This window comes from Phoca vitulina, unplaced genomic scaffold (assembly GCF_004348235.1).
Source record: "Phoca vitulina isolate PV1807 unplaced genomic scaffold, GSC_HSeal_1.0 scaffold30, whole genome shotgun sequence".
Taxonomy (NCBI): Eukaryota; Metazoa; Chordata; class Mammalia; order Carnivora; family Phocidae; genus Phoca; species Phoca vitulina.
Window position 1 is genome coordinate 18,516,654 of NW_022589733.1, and position 21,205 is coordinate 18,537,858.

Here is a 21,205-nt window from a genome sequence, read left to right on the forward strand (position 1 = left end):
CTTTCTTTCTTTCTTTCTTTCTTTCTTTCTTTCTTTCTTTCTTTTTTCAATAATAGCCATCCTAATGGGTGACAGGTGATAGCTCATTGTGGTTTTAATTTGCATATCTCTCTGATGATTAGTGATGTTGAGTGTGTTCATATGCTTGTTGGCCATCGGTGTATCATCTTTGGAGAAATTTTTATTCAAGTCCTTTGCCTAGAATGGGTAATTTCTTAAAACTTAAAAAAGAATTCAAATTTATAGAAAAGTTGTTGTATGTCTATACTTCAATAAAAAATAAAACATTTTTTTAAAAGGGAAAAAATTATTAAAAAGTTGCAGGAATAGACAGAGAACGTCCATACCCATATTGACCTATGGTCAACATTTTTCCTTGATTTGTTTTATCATTTGTGTTCTATCTAATGTATATATTTTTCTCCTTAACTAATTTTTTAAAAAACTTTTTTGTAAAGATTATTTATTTATTTATTTTGAGAGAGAGAGAGAGAGCACGAGCAGGGGGGAGCAGCAGAGGGAGAGGGAGAAGCAGACTCCCTGCTGAGCAGGGAGCCCAATGTGGGGCTCTATTCGAGGACCCTGGGATCATGACCTGAGCTGAAGGCAGACGCTTAATGACTGAGCCACCCACTCTCCCCCTTAACTAATTTTTTAAGCTGAAGTACAGTTGACACACAGTATTACATTAGTTTCATGCATTCTCCTTAACTATTGGAATAAGTTTCATACACTATAATTTACTTCTCAAGTACTTCATTGATATTTTCCCAGAATCAAGTTATCATTCTTCTATACAGTTATGATATAGGCATCATCTTCAGTAAACTTAACATTGATATAATACTTTTTTAATCTACCTTCCATGTTCTAATTTTGTCAGTTGACCCAAAATTGTTCTTCTAAGCATTTTTTAACATTTAAAAAAATTTTTTTTTAAAGATTTTATTTATTTATTTTTGCCAAAGAGAGAGAGAGAGGGCGGGCATGAGCAGCGGGAGGGGCAGAGGGCGAAGCAGACTCCCTGCTGCCTGATATGGGGCTTGATCCCAGGACTCTGGGGTCACGACCTGAGCTGAAGATAGATGCTTAGCTGACTGAGCCGGCCAGGCACCCTAACATTTAAAAAAATTTTTTTTAAGTTTTTTTTTTTTAATTTATTTGACAAAGAGAGACACAGTGAGAGAGAGAATACAAGCCAGGTGGAGTGGGAGAGGGAGAAGAAGGCTTCCCGCGGAGCAGGGAGCTCTATGCGGGGCTCGATCCCAGGACCCTGGGATCATGACCTGAGCTGAAGGCAGATGCTTAACAACTGAGCCACCCAGGTGCCCCAACATTTTTTTTTAAAGATTTTATTTTTAGGGTCGCCTGGGCGGCTTAGTCGGTTAAGTGTCTGCCTTCGGCTTAGGTCATGATCCCACGGTGCTGGGATCCAGCCTGGCGGCTAGCTCCCTGCTTAGCAGAGAGTCTGCTTCTTCCTCTCACTATGCCCCTCCCCCCCACTCATGCTTTCTCTCTCTCAAATAAATAAATAAAATCTTAAAAAAAAAAAGCTTTTATTTTTAAATTATCTCTACCTCCAACATGGGGCTCGAACTTAGAGCCCTGAGATTAAGAGTCGCATGCTCTACTGACTAAACCAGCCAGGCTCCCCTTTTAACACCTTTACTGAGATAATGGTTCACACATGCCATATAATTCACCAATTCAAATTGTACAATTCGGTGGCTTTTGGTTATATTTATAGAATTGTGCATCCATCACCACAATCAACTGTTGAACATTTTCATCACACCAAAAAGAAACCTCATATCCGTTAGCAATCCCTCCCCAATTTCTCCTTCCCTCAGTCCCTAGAAACCACTATTCTACTTTCTGTTTCTATAGGTTTGCCTGTTTTAAACATTTCATATAAATAGAACCATACCATATGGTCTTTTATGCCTGGTTTCTTTCCACTTAGCATAATATTCCTAAGGTTCATCCATGTCATTGCATGTATCAGTACTTTGTTCCTTTTAGTGGTTGACTAATAATTATTTGTATGCATATACCACAATTTGGTTATCCATTCAATTGATGGACATTTGGATTATTTCTACCTTTTGGCTATTATGAACCATGGCTATGAACATTTGTGTATATTCCTCTTGGGTATGTATACCTAGGAGCAGAATTGCTAGATCATATCATAACTCTGTGTTTAACTGTTTGAGAAAGTGCCAGACTGTTTTCTGAAGCAGCTGTACAATTTTATATTCTCACCAGTATGATGTTTCCAGTTTCTCCACAACTTTGCTAACACTTATTTGTCTCTTTGATTATAGCCATCCCAGTGGCTATGAAGTGGTATCTCATTGTGGTTTTTGCATTTCCCTAATGATTAATGAAGTTGAGCATCTTTTCCTTGTTTATTGGCCATTTGTATATCTTCTTTGGAGAAATGTCTAATAAATATCTATGCCCGGGGTGCCTGGGTGGCTCAGTCATTAAGCGTCTGCCTTCGGCTCAGGTCATGATCCCAGGGTCCTGGGATCGAGCCCCACATCGGGCTCCCTGCTCTGCGGGAAGCCTGCTTCTCCCTCTCCCACTTCCCCTGCTTGTGTTCCCTCTCTCGCTGTGTCTCTCTCTGTCAAATAAATAAATAAAATCTTAAAAAAAAAAAATCTATGCCCATTTTTTAATCGGCTCTTTGTCTTTTTATTCTAAGAATTGTAAGAGTTCTTTATATAATCTGGATACTAGACCTTTATTAGATAAATGATTTGCAATTATTTTCTCCCATTCTGTGAGTTTTCTTTTCACTTTATTGATAGTATACTTTGATACATAGAAGTTTTAAATTTTGGTGAGATCCAATTTAACTTATTTTTTCTTTTGTTGTTTCTGCTTTTGGTATCCTCTCTAAGAAATTATTGCCTAATCTAAGGTCACAAAGACTTATATTTGTGTTTTCTTCTATGAATTTTATAGTTTTGGCTCTTACATTTAGGTCTTTGGAACATTTTGAGTTAATTTTTGTATGTGATATGAGGTAGGGTGCCTACCTCACATCAAAATTCATTTTCTTGCACTATTTATTGAAAAGATAATTTTTCCCCCCAAAATTATCTTGGTACCCTTGTCAAAAAACAGTTGATTATAGATGTTTTGGTTTGTATCTGGATTCTCAATTCTATTCCACTGGCCTATATGTGTATCCTTTAGACAGTACCACACAGTCTTTTTTTTTTTTTTTTTTTTTTTGAGGGAGAGAGAGAGCCTGCAGAGAGCGGAGGGCAGGGGAAGAGGGAGGGAGAGAGAGAATCTTAAGCAGACTCCATGCCTAGCACGGAGCCCGACATGGGGCTCGATCTCACGGCTGTGAGATCATGACCTGAGCCGAAATCAAGAGTTGGACGCCATCCAGGTGCCCCAACATACAGTCTTGATTATTGTAGCTTGGGAGTAGGTTTTGAGATTAGGAAGTATGAATGTTCCAAGTTTGTTTTTCTTTTTCAAGATTGTTTTGTCTACTCTGTGTTCCTTGCATTTCAATATGAGTTTTAGGATCAGCTTACCAATTTCTGCAAAAAGAGCATCTAGGGTTTTGATAGGGTTTGTGTTGAATCTATAGCTCAGTTTGGAGAATATTTCCATTTTAATGATATTAATTCTTCCAATCCATGATCATTAGATGTCTTTTCATTTAATTAGATCTCCTTTAATTTCTTTGAACAATATTCTGTAGTTTTCAGTGTGCAAGTCTTTGCCTCCTTGTTTCCTTCTGGCCTTCATCATTTCTTATGAGAGATCAGTTGTTATTTTTTTTTTTTAAAGATTTTATTCATTTATTTGACAGAGAGAGACAGCGAGAGAGGGAACACAAACAGGGGGAGTGGGAGAGGGAGAAGCAGGCTTCCCACGGAGCAGGGACCCTAATGGGGGGACTCGATCCCAGGACCCTGGGATCATGACCTGAGCCGAAGACAGATGCCCAAAGACTGAGCCACCCAGCCACCCCTGTTATTTTTTTTTTTTAAGATTTTATTTATTTATTTGAGAGAGAAAGAGAGAGAACACAAGCAGGGGGGGAGGGACAGAGGGAGAGAGAGAAGCAGACTCCCTGCTGAGCAGGGAGCCTGATGCAGGGCTCGATCCCAGGACCCTGGGATCACGACCTGAGCTGGAGGCAGACGCTTAATGACTGAGCCACCCAGGTGCCCTGAGAAATCAGTTGTTAATCTTATTGATGATCCCTTGTATGTGGTAAGTCACTTCTCTCTTCCTGTTTTCAAGATTCTCTTTGTCTTTGGTTTTCAGCAGTTTGATTATTTGTGTGTAGGTGTGGCTGTCTTTGAGGTTTTTTTCCTAGGAGTTTGTTGAGCTTCTTAGATGTACAGATTAATGTTTTTCATCAAATTTGGGAAATTTTCTGCCACTATTTCTTCAAATATTCTTTTTAGGGGCACCTGAGTGGCTCAGTCGGTTGAATGTCTGCCTTCTGCTCCGGTCATAATCCTAGGGTCCTGGGATCAAGTCCCATGTTGGGCTCCTTGCTCAGCGGGGAGCCTGCTTCTCCCTCTGCTTGCAGCTCCCCCTGCTTGTGCTTGCTCTCTCTCTGTCAAATAAATAAATAAAATCTTAAAAAACCAAACCAAACCAAAACCAAAACCAAGTATTCTTTCTATCCCTTCTCTCCTTCTTATCCTTCAGGGGCTCCCATTATTCATTTTGGCTTTGATTTTTTTTTTTTTTTTTTTTTTGAGGTGGGGAATTGTGTAGTTTTTCAATCTGAGTATACTTGTATTTCTGAAAATAAGGGATATACTAAAGATCCTTCAACCAAACTAGAAACGAAAAAAAAGTACCTGGATATACCAGAGGTGGGGGTAGAAAGGTGTCATGGAGAGACACTGGTGATAAACTGGGGATAAATATTATGATCAGCTCAGACAGAGAAAGCAAGCCAAGAGGAATGGAGAAGATGAAGGTGGTAGGGCATATTTCAGATACAGAAACAACACATGACAGACAAGAAAGAATACGCCCATACATGATAAGGCATTTTATTATTTATTTATTTATTTATTTATTTATTTATTAATAGGCTTCATGCTGGGTGGTACCCAACGGAGGGCTTGAACTCATTACCCTGAGATTAAGACCTAAGCTGAGATCAAGACCTGAGCTGAGATCAAATGTTGGATGCTTACCTGACCAAATCACCCAGGTGCCCCTAAGGCATTTTAAAATTAAATGATATGGGGTGCCTGGCAGGCTTAGTTGGGAGAGCATGTGACTCTTAATATCAGGGTTTTAAGTTCAAGCCCCACATTGGGCATGGAGCCTACTTTGAAATAAAATAAATAAATAAATAAAATAAAATAAAATAGAAACAAAATAAAATGTTGTTCAGAAAATTGGGTAGTCATTTGAAGAAAAAATGACTTACAAATGGCCTTAATTTTCAGTTAAGCTAAAATCTAAATTAGTTTTTTAAATATATATATATATTTTAAGATTTTATTTATGTATTTGAGAGAAAGAATGAGAGAGAGAGAGCATGGGGGGGAGGGTCAGAGGGAGAAGCAGGCTCCCCGCTGAGCAGGGAGCCTGATGCGGAACTCGATCCCGGGACTCCAGGATCATGACCTGAGCCGAAGGCAGTCGCTTAACCAACTGAGCCACCCAGGCGCCCCAAGATTATATTCTTAACTGTATAATGGAGATATATTTAGGAAGTAGAAGGCACTGTTGATGGCAAAGTTAAGGTGGTCTCTTCTATAAAAATAGAATGTTATGTATGATAGAAATTGATGTTTGTCTCCTACACTGTTGGTGGGAATGCAAGCTGGTGCAGCTACTCTGGAAAATAGTATGGAGGTTCCTCAAAAAGATGAAAATAGAGCTACCCTATGACCCAGCAATTGCACTACTGGGTATTTACCCCAAAGATACAAATGTAGTGATCCAAAGGGGCACATGCACCCCAATGTTTATAGCAGCCATGTCCACAATAGCCAAACTATGAAAAGAGCCTAGATGTCCATCAACAGATGAATGGATAAAGAAGATGTGGTATTATATACACACACAATGGAATATTATGCAGCCATCAAAAAATGAATCTTGCCATTTGCAACGACATGGATGGAACTAGAGGGTATTATGCTACGTGAAATAAGTCAGTCAGAGAAAGATAAGTGTCATATGATCTCACTGATATGAGGATTTTGAGAAACAAGACAAGGGGAAGGGAGGGAAAAATGAAACAAGACGAAACCAGAGAGGGAGACAAACCATAAGAGACTTTTAATCTCAGGAAACAAACTGAGGGTTGCTGGAGTGAAGGGGGGTGGGAGGGATGGGGTGGCTGGGTGATGGACATTGGGGAGGGTATGTGCTATGGTGAGCGCTGTGAATTGTGTAAGACTGATGAATCACAGACCTGTACCCCTGAAACAAGTAATACATTATATGTTAATAAAAAAAAAAAAAGATTAAAAAAACGTCTGCCAGATATGTTTCAATTGCTATAGTTTGCCAGGCATTCTTTCAAGTAAAAGTGCTATTCTATTTTTTTTAGAAAAGTAGTTCCTTCAGTTCCCAACTAAAATAATTGTACAGGTGCTTTTCCTTGAGACAACCATCATGGTCTGGTTTGTAGCACAAGTGACTTACGCATACTTCCCATTTTGTTACACAGAATAGTAAAAAGATATATATTCGAGTGTCAAGATTTATAATAAAATTAATATTTTGTACTGTTTCACCAAGATGTTCTCAGTGTTGTCAAGCTATCCTCCTGTGTTTTCTTCTAAAGACACTAAGGAACAATTTGGAGATAACTGACATCTTAATAATAGTGAGTCTTCCAATCCATCAACATGTTATATCTCTCCATGTATTTCAACTTCAGTTTCTCTCTGCAATGTTTTCTAGTTTTCAGTGTACAAGTCTTACACATCTTTTGTTAAACTTATCCCTGAGTATATCATATTTTAAATATCATAAATTGAATTGTTTTTACTTTTCCAGTTTATTGCTTGTTTATTGTTTATTGCTTATTATTCCAAATGATATGTTGCTTTATATCAATAAAAATGTAATTGATTTCTGTATTGACCTTGAAAAAAAACTGAAGTTTGTGACAACATGGTAGACCTAGAGGGTATTATGCTAATTGAAGTAAGTCCACAGAGAAAGACAAATACTGTATGATGTTACTACATGTGGAATCTAAAAAACAAAGCAAATAAACCAAACAACAATAAAAAAAGAGAAACAAACTCATGAATACAGAGAACAAACTGGTGGTTGCCAGAGGGGAGGAGGTTGGAGGATGGGTAAAGTAGGTGAAGGGGATTAAGAGGTACAGACTTCTAGTTATAATATAAATAAGTCATGGGGTAGAAAAATACAGCATAGGGAATATAGTCAGTAATAATGTAATAACTGTGTATGGTGACACATGGTAACTAAACTTGTGGTGAGCTTTTCATAACATATAGAATTGTTGAATCACTGTGTTGTACACCTGAAAGTAACATAATATTATATATGTCAACTATACTTCTATTAAAAATAGAGGGGTGCCTGGGTGGCTCAGTCGTTAAGCGTCTGCCTTTGGCTCAGGTCATGATCCCAGGGTCCTGGGATCGGGCCCCGCGTCGGGCTCCCTGCTCTGTAGGAAGCCTGCTTCTCTCTCCCACTCCCTCTGCTGTGTTTCCTCTCTCGCTGTGTCTCTCTCTGTCAAATAAATGAAATCTTTAAAATAAATAAATAAATGCCATTTAAAAAAAAATAGAAAAAAGATAGGGGATAGGTAAAAAAAAAAACAACTGAGGAAATAGTGATAGAAGAAAAGTATTTGTGATAACTAAGACGGAAAAACTCAATATCCAATTTGACAAAGAATAGACTTTTTCCTACAACTTGTATAGATGTAAAAGGCAGTTTGCTATGAAGATACACGGATCATAAGCTCTATCACTTGGAAAAACAATGTTTGTTTTCACTAATTAAGGAAATACAGTAAAAAAACCGTGAGGTTCCATTTTATCCCCACAGAACTAACTGAAATGAATAAAATGGTTGAACAGTGGTGTTGAGGGTGCGTGGGTGAGCAGACGCACTTGTGGTTTTATTGGTGACAATTTAATTTCTCCACTTCAACAGTTGAACCTCTGCTGCGTGCTAGGTCTTGAAGTGGCTCTGGCAGATGTTTAGTGAGCCCTTGCAATGTGCTAGATGCTAGTGATTGGAAGATGAATGAGACAGTATCCAGGCCCCAAAGGCTTTTTGGTGTGGTGGGGAGACTGAAAAGAAAATAAGACATTTCAAGGGCCATTTTGCCTTAACTCCTCTTCTTGGGGCTCAGGCTACCTGGCCCGGGTCCTCAAAGCCTACCTTTGTGTGGACACAGGATCCTCCTCAGGGGGTTCATGGTCTAATGGTAAAGATATTACAGGGGTATCTATAACTGGCATTTGAAGAAGTAGTAAATGACTTGGTGGAGGGGGGTTTGGGAATCCCAAGGAGGACAAGTTACTGCTGGCAGGGCTGGGGGCCCCAGCAAGGGCTTGCCTTGCTTTACCCTGCTCATTTCCAGCTGAAGTTCAGCCTGGCTGCAGAGCTTCTTTTTATGAGCACAGGCCACTCAATGCTGCCCACTTTTCCACTTGCCTTTTTGCTTGGCCCTGCAACTAAGATCACTGGCTACAGGGGCTTTGTGTTGGGCTGTGTCCATCCCTTGGGACACCACACAGATTCTTGGGGCTTAGATGCCAACCGTGTATCCATAACTACTTGGTGGTGGTGATTTGTTTGGCCAGGCCTGGTGGACATCAGATATTTGAGGACCTGAATGCCACAGAAACACTACTGTCCTGGATGATGAGTGTGCTGGGGGGAGCCCTGTGGATGCCATAGGTGCCCTTTGGCCACGTTAGCCCTCCATGCTCCCATGAGGGAGCAAAGACTATTGTGCCCCCCTGGCTGGAGTTGGGACTTGCTGAGGCTCATAGGTAGTCAATATGGGGCTGAGTTTCTTCCTATATTTTTCTGGACCCGCAGAACCCCTGGGCATGAGCTTCTGGGCAGTGTGGCAGGTACCTGGCTCTTGTGATTTATCTTACACATTTATTGAAATGATCACTGAACAAAGCAGAACAGTTGTCTCCTACTAAGAGGCAGAGAATCTCAGTCCTACAGGAGATAGGAGCTTTCCCTTCATTTTCATGATCCCGATTTTGAAGAAACCTTTCTCCTTTCTTTCCTGAGTCTGTTTGAAAATGTCCAGAGCTCAAGAGCTTGCCCCTTTTGTTTCCACAGTGTGATCCATGTTGGACAAGAGTTTTAGAATTGATCTTGGGGTGCCTGGGTGGCTCAGTCGGTTGAGCATTTGCCTTCAGCTTGGGTCATGATCCCGAGGTCTTGGGATCCAGCCTTGCAGAGCCTGCTTTTCCCTACTCCCTACCCCCACCCCCGCCACCCCCCGCTCATGCTTTCTGTCCTTATCTCTCTCTCAAATAAATAAATTTAGAAAAATCTTTATAGAATTGATCTCAAATCTTCCTCCCTCTGCTTTTATTCACTGGTCCCACTTTTGTCCTTGGACATTTCCTGGGAGCCCATCACTGTCTGCTGTTTGCATAGGGATGAGATAGGAGGTTCTTTGAGGGGATGGACTGGAACTGAGACTAGTAGGTGAGGAAAGTGTCCAGGTGTCCATAATCTGCGCTATTGTCTTGTCTCTGGCTCCTGAGTGGCTCACCCTTTCTAGGCCTCCAACATCTCCAAGGTCCCTGGGAAGAGCAGCTGATTGAGGGTAGCTCACTCAGGCTCCTGCTTGCCTTAGGCGGGGCGGTCAGCACTACATTCCCCAAAAGCCATGATTTGCTGTTAGTAGTAGGGTGATAGGCCAAATGACCCCCCCATTAGTGACTCCCAGTGATGGTCCCTGCCCCTGTACCCGGGACCTACATGACCAGCACTGACAAGTGCCCTCTGATTCCTCTGCAGGAGCTGATTGACCTCAAGATGCTTCAGTGCAAGAGAGTTGTCAATGGTGAGTGCTGTTCTGGTCCCAGGATTGTGTGTGCGCCTGGTCAGGCCCAAGCAGCACTAACTACCCGTGCCCTTGCCTGGGGTGACAGTATCCTTCCAGTGTGCCTGGCTGTGTGGTTTTGTGGATCATGTGCCCCCTTGACAACAGTCACTACTCTCCAGAGACTCTGACAAAGAGCCAAATGTGAGATAGGCTGAACATACCTTCCACCCACAGGCTTGCTGGCTTAGAAATTGATAGGTTTCGTAGTCAGGGGGGCGCCCCTAAAAGCTTTGGGGTCAGGATGGCTTCAGCATTGTTCCTGGCTCTGTCACTCACTAGCAGTGTGACTTGGAGCAAGTCATATGACATCTCTGCCTCCATTTCTTCAGCTGTAAAATGAAAATCAAAACCCCTGCTTTACTTAAATCATAGGGTTGGAGTGATAATCAAATAAGATAAGGTACATGTAAGTACTTTGCAAATAGAAGTGGTTGTGCTAAATTGTGGTTTTGCTTGTGATTTATTGATGAGGCTGATTCTGTTTTGATTAGAGTTGTGGTATTGTTTGAGGTTTTTTGAAATGTGTGGACATTTGTGAAATCTTAATGTCAGTTCAGTAGAAGTTATGACTCAATTTTGTCTTTAATTGTTTTAGATGTATATTTTTTTGTTATGAAAATTTATTTTCACAGACCCTTTATATAACCTAGGGGATGAAAATCCCCCATAATCCCATTATTTGAAAAAGTAATCACTAAGAGGAATAATGCATATTTTTTACACATTGAGTAAAGCATATATATAAAAATAGAGCATGTTTCTGTGTATGCCCTCCCTAGGGATCATGCTCTGTATATTTTGCCCCTGACTTTTTGTACTAGGACCTTTTCCCATGTTAGTACCTATAGGTAACTATGTCAGAATTGGTTTCATCAGTGCTTTAATGGGGTTTCCAATATTTTGCTGTTATAAATAAAGCTGTAGTATAAACACACTAGGTTTTTGTGGTTCTTCTCTCAGACTTCCTCCTGCTAGTCATGAGCCTGTGCTGTTGGAATTCACTTCCATTGCCTCTCCCAACATGTCACCACTTGGACCCTACCTTTTTAATCTTCTAATCTGTTTAGTGCTGGGTTGATAATAACAGCTTCCATTTATGGAAGTGCTTTACATGTATGAAAGATCTCATTTATTTTTGAAAATAAATGCACAGGGTAAACCTAGTCTCTCATCTGCCACATTGGATCTCTTTCATGTGGCAGTCATCTTTGAAGCTAATAGTGCTGGTACCTACTGTAGTGCTTTATTATGAAGAAAATATGAAATTCTTATTATTTGCAATAGTTATGTTCTTTTTTTTTTTAAGAGTTTATTTATTTGACAGAGAGACAGCGAGAGGGAACACAAGTAGGGGGAGTGGGAGAGGGAGAAGCAGGCTTCCCGCGGAGCAGGGAGCCCGATGTGGGGCTCGATCCCAGGACCCTGGGATCATGGCCTGAGCCAAAGGCAGACGCCTAACCGACTGAGCCACCCAGGTGCCCCTGCAATAGTTATGCTCTATAAAATTGCTTTGAACACCAGATTAGCAAATACTGAACCATTGCTCTTAGGGAAAATACAAGATTAGGTTCCTGTGAGCCTCGGGTTACAACAATTTCACTAACAGATCAGTACATAACCTTGTTTTATGTGTGATTCTATTTAAACATTGAACTCACAGTCAGCAGTACTCTAATTTCATGTTTGAACAAAGGTTGTTTGACATGGATTTTCTCCCTAAGGCACCCCACAGCCTTCTTGTGCTTAGGAGCACTAGAGAGCACTTCGGCTCTGTGCTTGGGGCCATTTTCAACAGCGAGAGCAACAAAAGCAAATGCAAAAAAAAATGTGGCATTAAATATACCACCATAAGGACACTTTATTTACAGTGTGAGAGCTGAAAGAAGAAGGTAGAGCCTTGCCTTGTCTGACCTCAGCTGGGAAGGCATGCATCAGGTGACTGACTTTTTTTGCAGTTCTACATATGTCTGTGAATGACCATGAAAATGGCATGAGTATTGACTTTGGGGTTACAGATGCATTTTAGCAAGCAGGCAAATTTGCAAGTACGTAAGTACACATAATGAGGGTTGATTGTAATAGAGTGAATCTCCACTCACAGTACCTAGCACATGGTAAATAATTAAGAAACAGCAACTTTCCTCAACTTCAGAGTGACACTGGGAAAATTTGGGCCAAACCTGAAATACAGACAAGATACCACGTGTGTACATTTTTTTTCAGTGTTTTAAAAATTATGAAATATAAACACTACACCAATGAAGTGCATAAAACAAAAGCATGTGGTATAACAAATAACTGTAAAGCAACCAGCATGTAACTACCATCACCTAAGTCAGGGACTAGACCATCATCAGCACCTCAGAAGCCTCCATGTGCATACCGATTTCTTTGAAGAATTATGTACTTCCAGCATCCCTTTTTCCCCTTCAAAGTGATATTTTTGCTGTGTTTTCTTCCAGGGTTAGGCTAGATTGAACTTCCTTTCTTCATTGAGTGGCCCAGTGTGTTTGTGTTTTCTTGCAGAGGTGCTCAGCACAGTGGACTTTGTCGCCCCTGATGACCGAGTAGTCTTCCGCACCTGCGAAAGAGAACAGAACAGGGTTGTCTTCCAGATGGTATGAGATCCCAGGGGCTGAGCGCCCTCCCAAGGGTTACTCATCCTTAAATGCCTGGGCTCCGTTGCACAGTGGTGGTTTCCTGAGACTCTGCTTCAGTGTTTTTCAAAGATTTGTTCATGAGTGTTCACACTGTCAGAGACAATTTAAGGAAATCAAGCTTTAGCACTCTGTTACATGTCTCCAGTGTCAAATATAATTTCCTTAGTTGTAGGAATTGTCTGTTTGGCATAACTTAGATATTTTTACCCCCTAGAATTGGTTATTCAATTCATGTTCTTTGTTCTTTGTATAGTCTGTATATATTTCCCATAGAAAGAAAATTAGGTTTCCTCAAGAGCAGTTAATTTACGTTAGGCTTGTAATGACTCCATAGCACTCTTCTCTCACTTCGGGAATTTCTTGGTGCTTTTTCAGAAATAGATTCTGCATGATGTTTAAGTTTTTAAAAGATTGGTAATAACAACGGGTAGACATATGATAAAGCAAACATAGCAAAATATTAATTGTAGAATGTAAGTGGTGAGTATATGAATGAATGTTCACTATAAAATTTTGTCAACTTTTTTGTATGTTAGAAAGTAATTACAGCATTGAGGACATTTTCTAGGCCTTCCAGGTCCAGTTTTTGCCTCCGACAGTGAGCTAGTTCAGTGGGCTGGCTGTTTAAGAGAACGCCAGCCAGACTCTACTCGCTGAAGTGTGCGTGCACGCGCACACGTGTATGTGGGGTCATAGATGTGTTTGTCTGTGCGTCTGTGCACGTGTACCTGTGTCATGGGTGGTGGTTGATGGAGCCTCTTTGTTTCTAGGGGACTTCAGATGCGGAGCGAGCTCTTGCTGTGGCCAGACTTGTGTAAGTTCTTCTCTCTTTGGGACTGCCTTTGCCTCTCCTGTGGGCTGTGAAGCTTTACTATTTCTGGTGACCCTGAAGGCGACCACCCTTCTGTCTCTTAGCTCTCTACCTTCTCTTTCCAGGTTAAGAGTGTCTGGTTTTTTTTTCTCTGTTTTTGGCATCTGAGGGCTGGCCTGGGACTCATGTGTACCCATGTACCCAGATCCCAGATAACGTCTGTTCAGGCAACTATTTTTTAGTGTTTATTCATGAAGCTCCCTTTCCAGGGATTCTTATGACTATGAGCCCTAAGGTTTTGAGTCTCATGAAGTGTAGGGTAAGGGTTATTACTGCCTAAATTAATGAAGGCAGGAGAGTACTGTGGTTAAGGAGATGGGCTTTGGAGTTAGACAGACCTGGGTTGGAATTCTGGTTGCTGCTTGCTGAGTGACCTTACATAAGTTACGTAACCATACTTTAACTAGGGGAACTTAGTTTTCTTATCTAGGAAGTGGGACCAGTAGTACTACCTACCTCTGGCATTATAGGTGTTGGTAAATGAGATAATTCACGTAAATGTCTTCGCAATATGTGGTATGTCGTGAGGGATTAGTGTTAGCTATTATTATTATTATTAATTACAGTAGCACTGAGAAGGAACTCAGGCATTAGTTACAGACTATTAACTGTATACACACCAGAGGATGAGCTAAGGGTCCTTTCCACATCTGAAAATTGTTTGGAGTAAACCAACTGTGCAGCCCAGCAAACAAAGGCAGTCCCGTAACTTCTACTAGAACCAGTGCTCTGGGAACGGGCTCTTGTATTCATGTCACTTCTGTGCGTTGACCAATGGCTTTCACTACCCAAGTCAGAACTGGAACTCTGGGATCAAGTTCAATGTGGCTCAGTATTTGGATTATCTGATATAATTCCCAAGTAGCAAAGTCCTCTACAAGTAGCCCGTTGTAGATGTTTGAGCACAATATGCTCTTCTTCTTGAACTCTGCTCAGGGAAAGCAGTTGCACCTTTCAGAGACCAATTTTCTCACCTTCTATCACTGAGGGTTGGCATGTTTAATAAGGCCAGGGACATGGTAAGAGGTTCATGAGCACAGATCCATGCCTTTGACTCTAAATTCTCTCCTCAAAGTTGGATCTTTATTATAATCTTCTCTACCTCATGTTTTCCCAGGGAAAATGATGTGGCTGGTATTGATGTAAACATGGGCTGTCCAAAAGAGTATTCCACCAAGGTAAACTGATTTCTTTTTTAAATTAAAAAATTTTTTTAAAGATTTTGTTTATTTGTCAGATAGAAAGAGAGCAAGAGCAAGAGCGTGAGCACAAGCAGGGGGAGAGGCAGGCAGAGGGAGAAGCAGGCTCCCTGCCGAGCAAGGAGCCTGATGTGGGGCTCGAGGACCCTGGGATCATGACCTGAGCCGAAGGCAGACGCTTAACCGACTGAGCCACCCAGGCGTCCCTAAACTGATTTCTTTATATACCTCACAAATACAGGGTACAGAGTAAAGGCAACTAACAAGACATTACCTGACTCTGGACTAGATCCTATACTAGATGGAGAAAATGCTCAAAAGGATATTGTTAGGTCAACTGGCAAAATTGGACTATGGGCCATAGAAGATTTCTATACTGATAGAAATATTCTATCAGTATAAGTTTTTGAAGTTGATAACTATTCTATGGTTTTGTTAGAATATCTCTATTCTTTTTTTTAAAAGATTCTATTTTTTTAGGGACACTTGAGTGGCTCAGTCAGTTAAACGTCTGCCTTCAGTTCAGGTCATGATCACAGGGTCCTGGCATCGAGTCCCACATCAGGCTCCCTGCTCAGCAGGGAGTCTGCTTCTTCCTCTGCTCACCCTCCCACCCCGCTTTCGCGTGCTCATGAAAATAAATAAAATAATATGGCTTAAATTAAAAATAAAGATTTTAGTAAAGATTTTATTTTATTTTTTTAATTTTAATTTTTTTTTTTTTTTTTTTTTAGAGAAAGAGTGACAGCAGGGCAGGGGGGAGACATAGCAGAGGGAGAGAGAGAATCCCAAGCAGTCTCCACGCCCAGCGTGGAGCCCAGTGTGGGGCTTGATCTCACAACCCTGAGATCATGACCTTAGTCCAAATCAAGAGTCGTACCTTCAACCAACTGAGCCACTCAGGTGCCCCTAAAGATTTTTTTTTTTTAAGATTTATCTATTTATTTTAGAGAGAGTGAGAAAGAGTGCATGGGGGGAAGGGGAAAGGGAGAGGGAGAGGAGAATATCAAGCAGACTCCCTGCTGAGCGTGGAGCCCAATGTGGGGCTTGATCCCATGACCCCGAGATCATGACCCAAGCTGAAATCAAGAGTCAGACGCTTAACGGACTGAGCCACCCAGGTGCCCCGCCCATAAAGATTTTATTTTATTTTTATTTTATTTTTTAATTTTTTAAAAAGATTTTATTTATTTATTTGACAGAGAGAGACACAGCGAGAGAGGGAACACAAGCAGGGGGAGTGGGAGAGGGAGAAGCAGGCTTCCTGCTGAGCAGGGAGCCCGATGTAGGGCTCGATCCCAGGACCCTGGGATCATGACCTGAGCCGAAGGCAGATGCTTAAGGACTGAGCCACCCAGGCGCCCTAAAGATTTTATTTTTAAGTAATCTCTATACCCAACGTGAGGCTCAGACGCACAACCCTGAGATCAGAGTTGCACGTTCTACCGACTGAGCCAGCCAGGTGCCCCAAGAATATCTCTATTCTTAGAAAATACACACAAATATTTAGTTGTAAAGGGCTGTGATACAATGTAACTTACCTGTAAGTGGTTCAGGAAAAATTTTATTTACATACACATACACACCTAAATAAACACAAAGCACTCATGCCTGAGTAATTAATGACGTAAATGTTAAAAGAAAAAATTGTGAACAGGGCTTTGTTTTTTCATGACTAAAACCAAGATGTACACTAAAAAGAATAGAGGATGTAATACATGTGTGCCCGTTGTCATATCAGAAGATCAGAGCAGAGTGCTAGGGCAGCTTGGAGAAAGGAGTGGAAAGGCAGCCCTTAAATTAAGTATCTTCTACGGAGATGTGGTCCTTGATGAGGGGATCTGGGACCCTGCAGGCAGAGGGAGTGTCACAGGCAGGGGCCCTGGAGAGGCCAGCATGAGGCAGAGGCAGAGAACCTTGATTTGACTAGAGAGTTGGGGCGTGGAAAACGAAGAGGAAGCAGAAGAGCACAGGATTGAAAACCTTGGTTAGGACCAGATTAGCGGAACTTGGACTTTTGATATTTCTGCCTTTTGGAACAGAGGAACCATGTGATCAGAAACTTAGTTTCCTTCCCCAGGGGAAACCAGCGTTACTAGTTTCTTTGTGTGTCTTTCCAAATATATTCTGTGATAGAAATACTTAGAAATACTAATTTGAAAGCCATGTCTGGTAGATTCGAGTGGAAATGGGCTAGGGGTAGGGACACAGATTTAGGAGATGAGTGTCCTGGCGGAGAGAGGAGAAGTGAAACTAGAGCAGCATTTGATAAGACTTGGCTGGCAGTTGATTGGACGGGGTGGGGGGAGGTAGAGTGAGTGTTTGGGGTAGAGGGAGGAAAGACCAGTAGCCAGGAGGACAGTTTGTCTTCCACATGATTGGGACTGCTGGAGGAAAAGCGTGTTTGGGGCAGGTAACAAGGACAGCTTGGGGTTGGCTGCATGTGAGGCACCAGAGGGAGTCCTGTGGGGCTGCTGCTGGGAACCTTATCACAAGATGTGCGGTCAGGGTCTGCAGTGTAGACATAGCAGATGTCCCCGTGGATCCACCGCCCAGAGTCAGCCACTCTGTTCCCTGGAGTTACGTGGCTTGGGGATGTTGGCTTTAGGCCAGGAGGCCAAAGATTACTTGAAGGAAAGGCTTTTTGGATGCTTGAAAACCACAGGGCCTTGTAGATAGCTACCTCAAGGAATTATGGAGGTTTGAAATTGTCTATGAGGAGTTGAAAACTTGGGACCTTGTTTTGCTGTCTTCTAATTACTCCTTTGTACTTCTGAGATATGTGAAGAGCAGAGTTTAAATTATTGGCATAATCTCCCTGATACATTGTGGCATGGAAAAGCAAGGAGCCAATTTAGATATGGTATACCACCATTTATATATGAGGGATGATATTTATATATGTTTACATTTCTATTCATAGAATCTATTTGGAAAGACACACAAGAAGCTAGTGACACTGGTTTTCCCTGGGGAAGGAAATCAAGTTTTTATTTGGTTTGGCATAAGGAATAAATTCCCATTGTAGGGGTGCTCCTCAGAATAGCTACCATCTGGCACGGCACTGGCCCTGACCAGTCAGAACAGGTAGCTACCAGTGTGCTATACCCGTACATCCCCCTGAAGAGCCACTCTCTTCTCATGGTTCGAAAATTGAAGCCTTATGAAAAGTATAAATTGAAAAGTTTTCCGTTTCTCAGGGAAGGGGAGTTCTTACTTTTTACCCTTTTGAACCTTTAAAATTTTTAACGTGTTACGTATTCAAAAAAGCAAGTAAGTTAAATAGAAAGGAAGGAAGGAAGGAAATACTAATTGACAAAGCCATTGTTGTGGAAGGACTGGATTTTAGATCCTTTGATTTCCACAAGGAAGGACTGTGACTGTGTGTGAGGTGGACGAACGGAGCCGGGGGTGAGCAGCCAGGGCTTCCTTAAGGCTTCTGAGGTTTGTATTTGTGGCCAAGGTAGACCAGGGCTGGTAGCTCCTCCACCCTTCCCAGTCTCCTCTGAAATGCAGGCTCTGCCTGGGCGAGTCTGCGGTGGTTCAGGGTTCTTGGATTCTAACCTGTCACCCTTAAATATGAAATTAAACTGTAATAAGTGAACTTCACACTTCTGAGCACATCCTGTGAGCATTCATTAGTATGCAGTCTATGTACTGACAAGGGATTTATTTATTGGATTTGGTTTTTTTCCCTTTACCTCATTTTTTGACGGGTTCAGCTTTGTAAAGGTCCTCCCCTTTCCGGATTATTAAGGTAATTCATACCATTGTCCAGAACTTGTGTGATATAGGAAAGTATAAAAAAAGACCAATCATCAACAATCCCACCATCAAGAGGCAGCTACTGTTGTTAATGTCAAGAATTAAGTGGCTCCTCGGGTTGTTGGTTTCCGTTAGCTGGGGCTTTTGCTAGAGCTTGACGTCAGTCTGGAGGATTGTTGCTGGCAGGGAAGAGGAGCCTGGGCAGGGTTTTCAGGTTATGTTCCTCTAAGTGGCTTTGCTGGCAGTGAAGGTACCAAAGCAAGTGCTGGGAGGATAGGACGAAGGTGTATTGGATTTCATTCCAAAGGGAGAATAATCCATTGCTTTCTTAAGGGCTTGCCATACTGTGCGGTTTAGTTTATTAAGACCCTGAGACCCTGGGTAGGGAACAGGCACTCCTGAGGAACGTTTGTGGAACCTACTTGTAGCTAGATCTGTGGGTTTTGCTAAGAGGATCAGAGTGATGACTTTTAGAATTCATCCAACTCTGATCCCTGACATTATGGGCCTGGATGCTGCTGCTTCCTACTTGACTAGAAGTGCCAATTGCCAGTGAAGCTCGGTCTGTTGGCTGTGAGTCCCGGGGTGGTGCCGGCTTGCCACACCATGTTGCCATACCATGGGGAGGGACCACCCTTCTCCGGCTATAAGAAGACCCTCTGTGTGCTTTTCCTTAGGGAGGAATGGGAGCTGCTCTGCTATCAGACCCTGACAAGATTGAGAAGGTAAGTCCTGCAGGAGTGAAAGCAGAGGTCCTTACACATGCCTGTGAACTAGAGTTGTCCTGGAACACACACCCACCCTCACCTGCCTCCCCCCCTGCAAGATTTAGTGAATCAGTTACTCACTCCACCTGGAGTCTGTGTTTTGTTTTTTTTTTTAAGATTTATTTATTTGAGGGGCGCCTGGGTGGCTCAGTCAGTTAAGCGTCTGCCTTTGGCTCAGGTCCTGATCCCAGGGTCCTGGGATTGAGGCCTGCATCAGGCTCCCTGTCCAGTGGAGAGTCTGCTTCTCCCTCTCCCTCTCCCCCTGCTTGTGCTCTCTCTCTCACTCACTCTCTCTCTCTGTGAAATAAAAAATCTTTAAAAAAAGATTTATTTATTTGAGAGAGAGCACATGAGCAGGAGGGGCAGAAGGAGAGAGAAAGAGAATCTGAAGCAGACGGAGTTTCATCTCACAACCCCGAGATCACCACCTGAGCTGAAACCAAGAGTTGGTCGCTTAACTAACGGCGCCACCCAGGCACTCCCCCCTCCCTTTTTTTTAAAGTAAGCTCTGTGCCCACCATGAGGCTTGAACTCATGACCCCGAGATCCAGAGTTGCATGCGTTACTGACTAAGTCAGCCAGGTACTCCTGGAGTCTGGAAAATTTTTGAAAGGCTTCCCATTGACTGTGACATACAGCCAGGTTTGGGAACCCCTGAGCGAGTGTACAGCAGCCTTGGAGTTCCTCAAAAGCCCAGGGCTTAGGGGCATGTCAACTGAGAGCCGGGGCCTTGAGGAGTCATTTAGAGCCTCCTGTGTATGGCCTGTCTCCCTTCTGAGAAGATCATGAGAGCATACGCCAGGCTACCTGTGGATTGTGGACAGACTCAGTTGTGTTGGGGTGTGGGGATGGCCTCTCCCAGGGGGCTTGCTGAGAGCAGCAGTGGGTCTCCTCCCTACTCGTGGAGTCTACCACCAGCCTTTGAAAGCCGTCAGGCCAGGGTCATGTGAGGCAAGCTGAACGTGGTCACCTCCGGTCCCCTTCATTGGTGATTCCAAAGGCCAGGTTTATGAGGCCCTGCAGACCAGTTGGCATTTGCCACCCAGTGTTGTGAGCTGCCAGGGCCTGTAGGGGTGACATTTTCTGCTATACCATATATACCTTTTACTTCTTTCTCAGTCCATCAGCTCTCTCTCTGTTGCTCCTCTTAGCTCCTTTATTTTCATTCTCCATTCCCACTTCCCTGTCTGGGCTTTAAGCCTCCTAGTGCCTCCAATAGGCTAGAGCAACTCGGAAAAGACACCACCAGTAAAAGCTGCCATTATTTGTGCTGGCTGCCCTGTCAGCACCTCGACTGTGTATATTCCTCCAGCCCCACTGTCTTTGGGATCTTGGAAGACCAGTGTGTTGATGGGCTTGGTGCCTTTCAGTTTTTCCTATGTGCAGATAGGTACAAATATATAATGTGCCTATATATGTATATATATTCAATTTGTTCCTCAAACCCTTTGACATAGACAGGGGAGATGTTTGTTATGTCTATTTGATCAAGAATAATAAAACTAAAGCACAGAGAGATAAAAGTAATTTGCTCAAGATTATGTAGCAGATAAGTAGCAGGCGGAGCCGAGGCTAGAGCCATGGTCTTGTGACCCCTACCCCAGTATCAGTTGCCCCCTCTTGATGGTATCTCAGTTTAAAGGTGCCCGGGTGTAGTTTGTAAGTGTCTCGCTACAGGTCAGTAGACATCTGGACTTAGGAACCTCCAGTCAGACACCTCTGTGCAAGATGGAGTGGATTTGGACAACTGTGGATGTTAAATTCATCACCACACTTAGGGGAGAGGGCCCCAGTGTGGGGTGGCTTGGCATCACAACATGTGCCCACAGACATTTTTGTTATCCTGTCCT

General features: G+C 42.4%; 1 protein-coding gene across 8 annotated transcripts in view; it reads left to right on the forward strand.

Moving 5' to 3' along the window:
• DUS2 (dihydrouridine synthase 2) overlaps positions 1-21,205 on the forward strand; it is a 54,381-nt gene that overhangs the window by 14,013 nt on the left and 19,163 nt on the right. For 7 of the 8 annotated variants that reach the window (XR_004301816.1, XM_032424600.1, XM_032424594.1 and 4 more), the window contains 5 exons: positions 10,006-10,051; positions 12,620-12,711; positions 13,524-13,567; positions 14,742-14,802; positions 19,266-19,313. The exons of the other annotated variant lie outside the window; for it this stretch is intronic. Coding sequence is in view for 6 of the 7 variants with exons in the window: in XM_032424600.1 (XP_032280491.1) it covers positions 10,006-10,051; positions 12,620-12,711; positions 13,524-13,567; positions 14,742-14,802; positions 19,266-19,313 (291 nt within the window). In the remaining variant the exon portion in view is untranslated. The remainder of the gene's footprint in view (positions 1-10,005; positions 10,052-12,619; positions 12,712-13,523; positions 13,568-14,741; positions 14,803-19,265; positions 19,314-21,205) is intronic. 8 annotated transcript variants of the gene reach the window in all.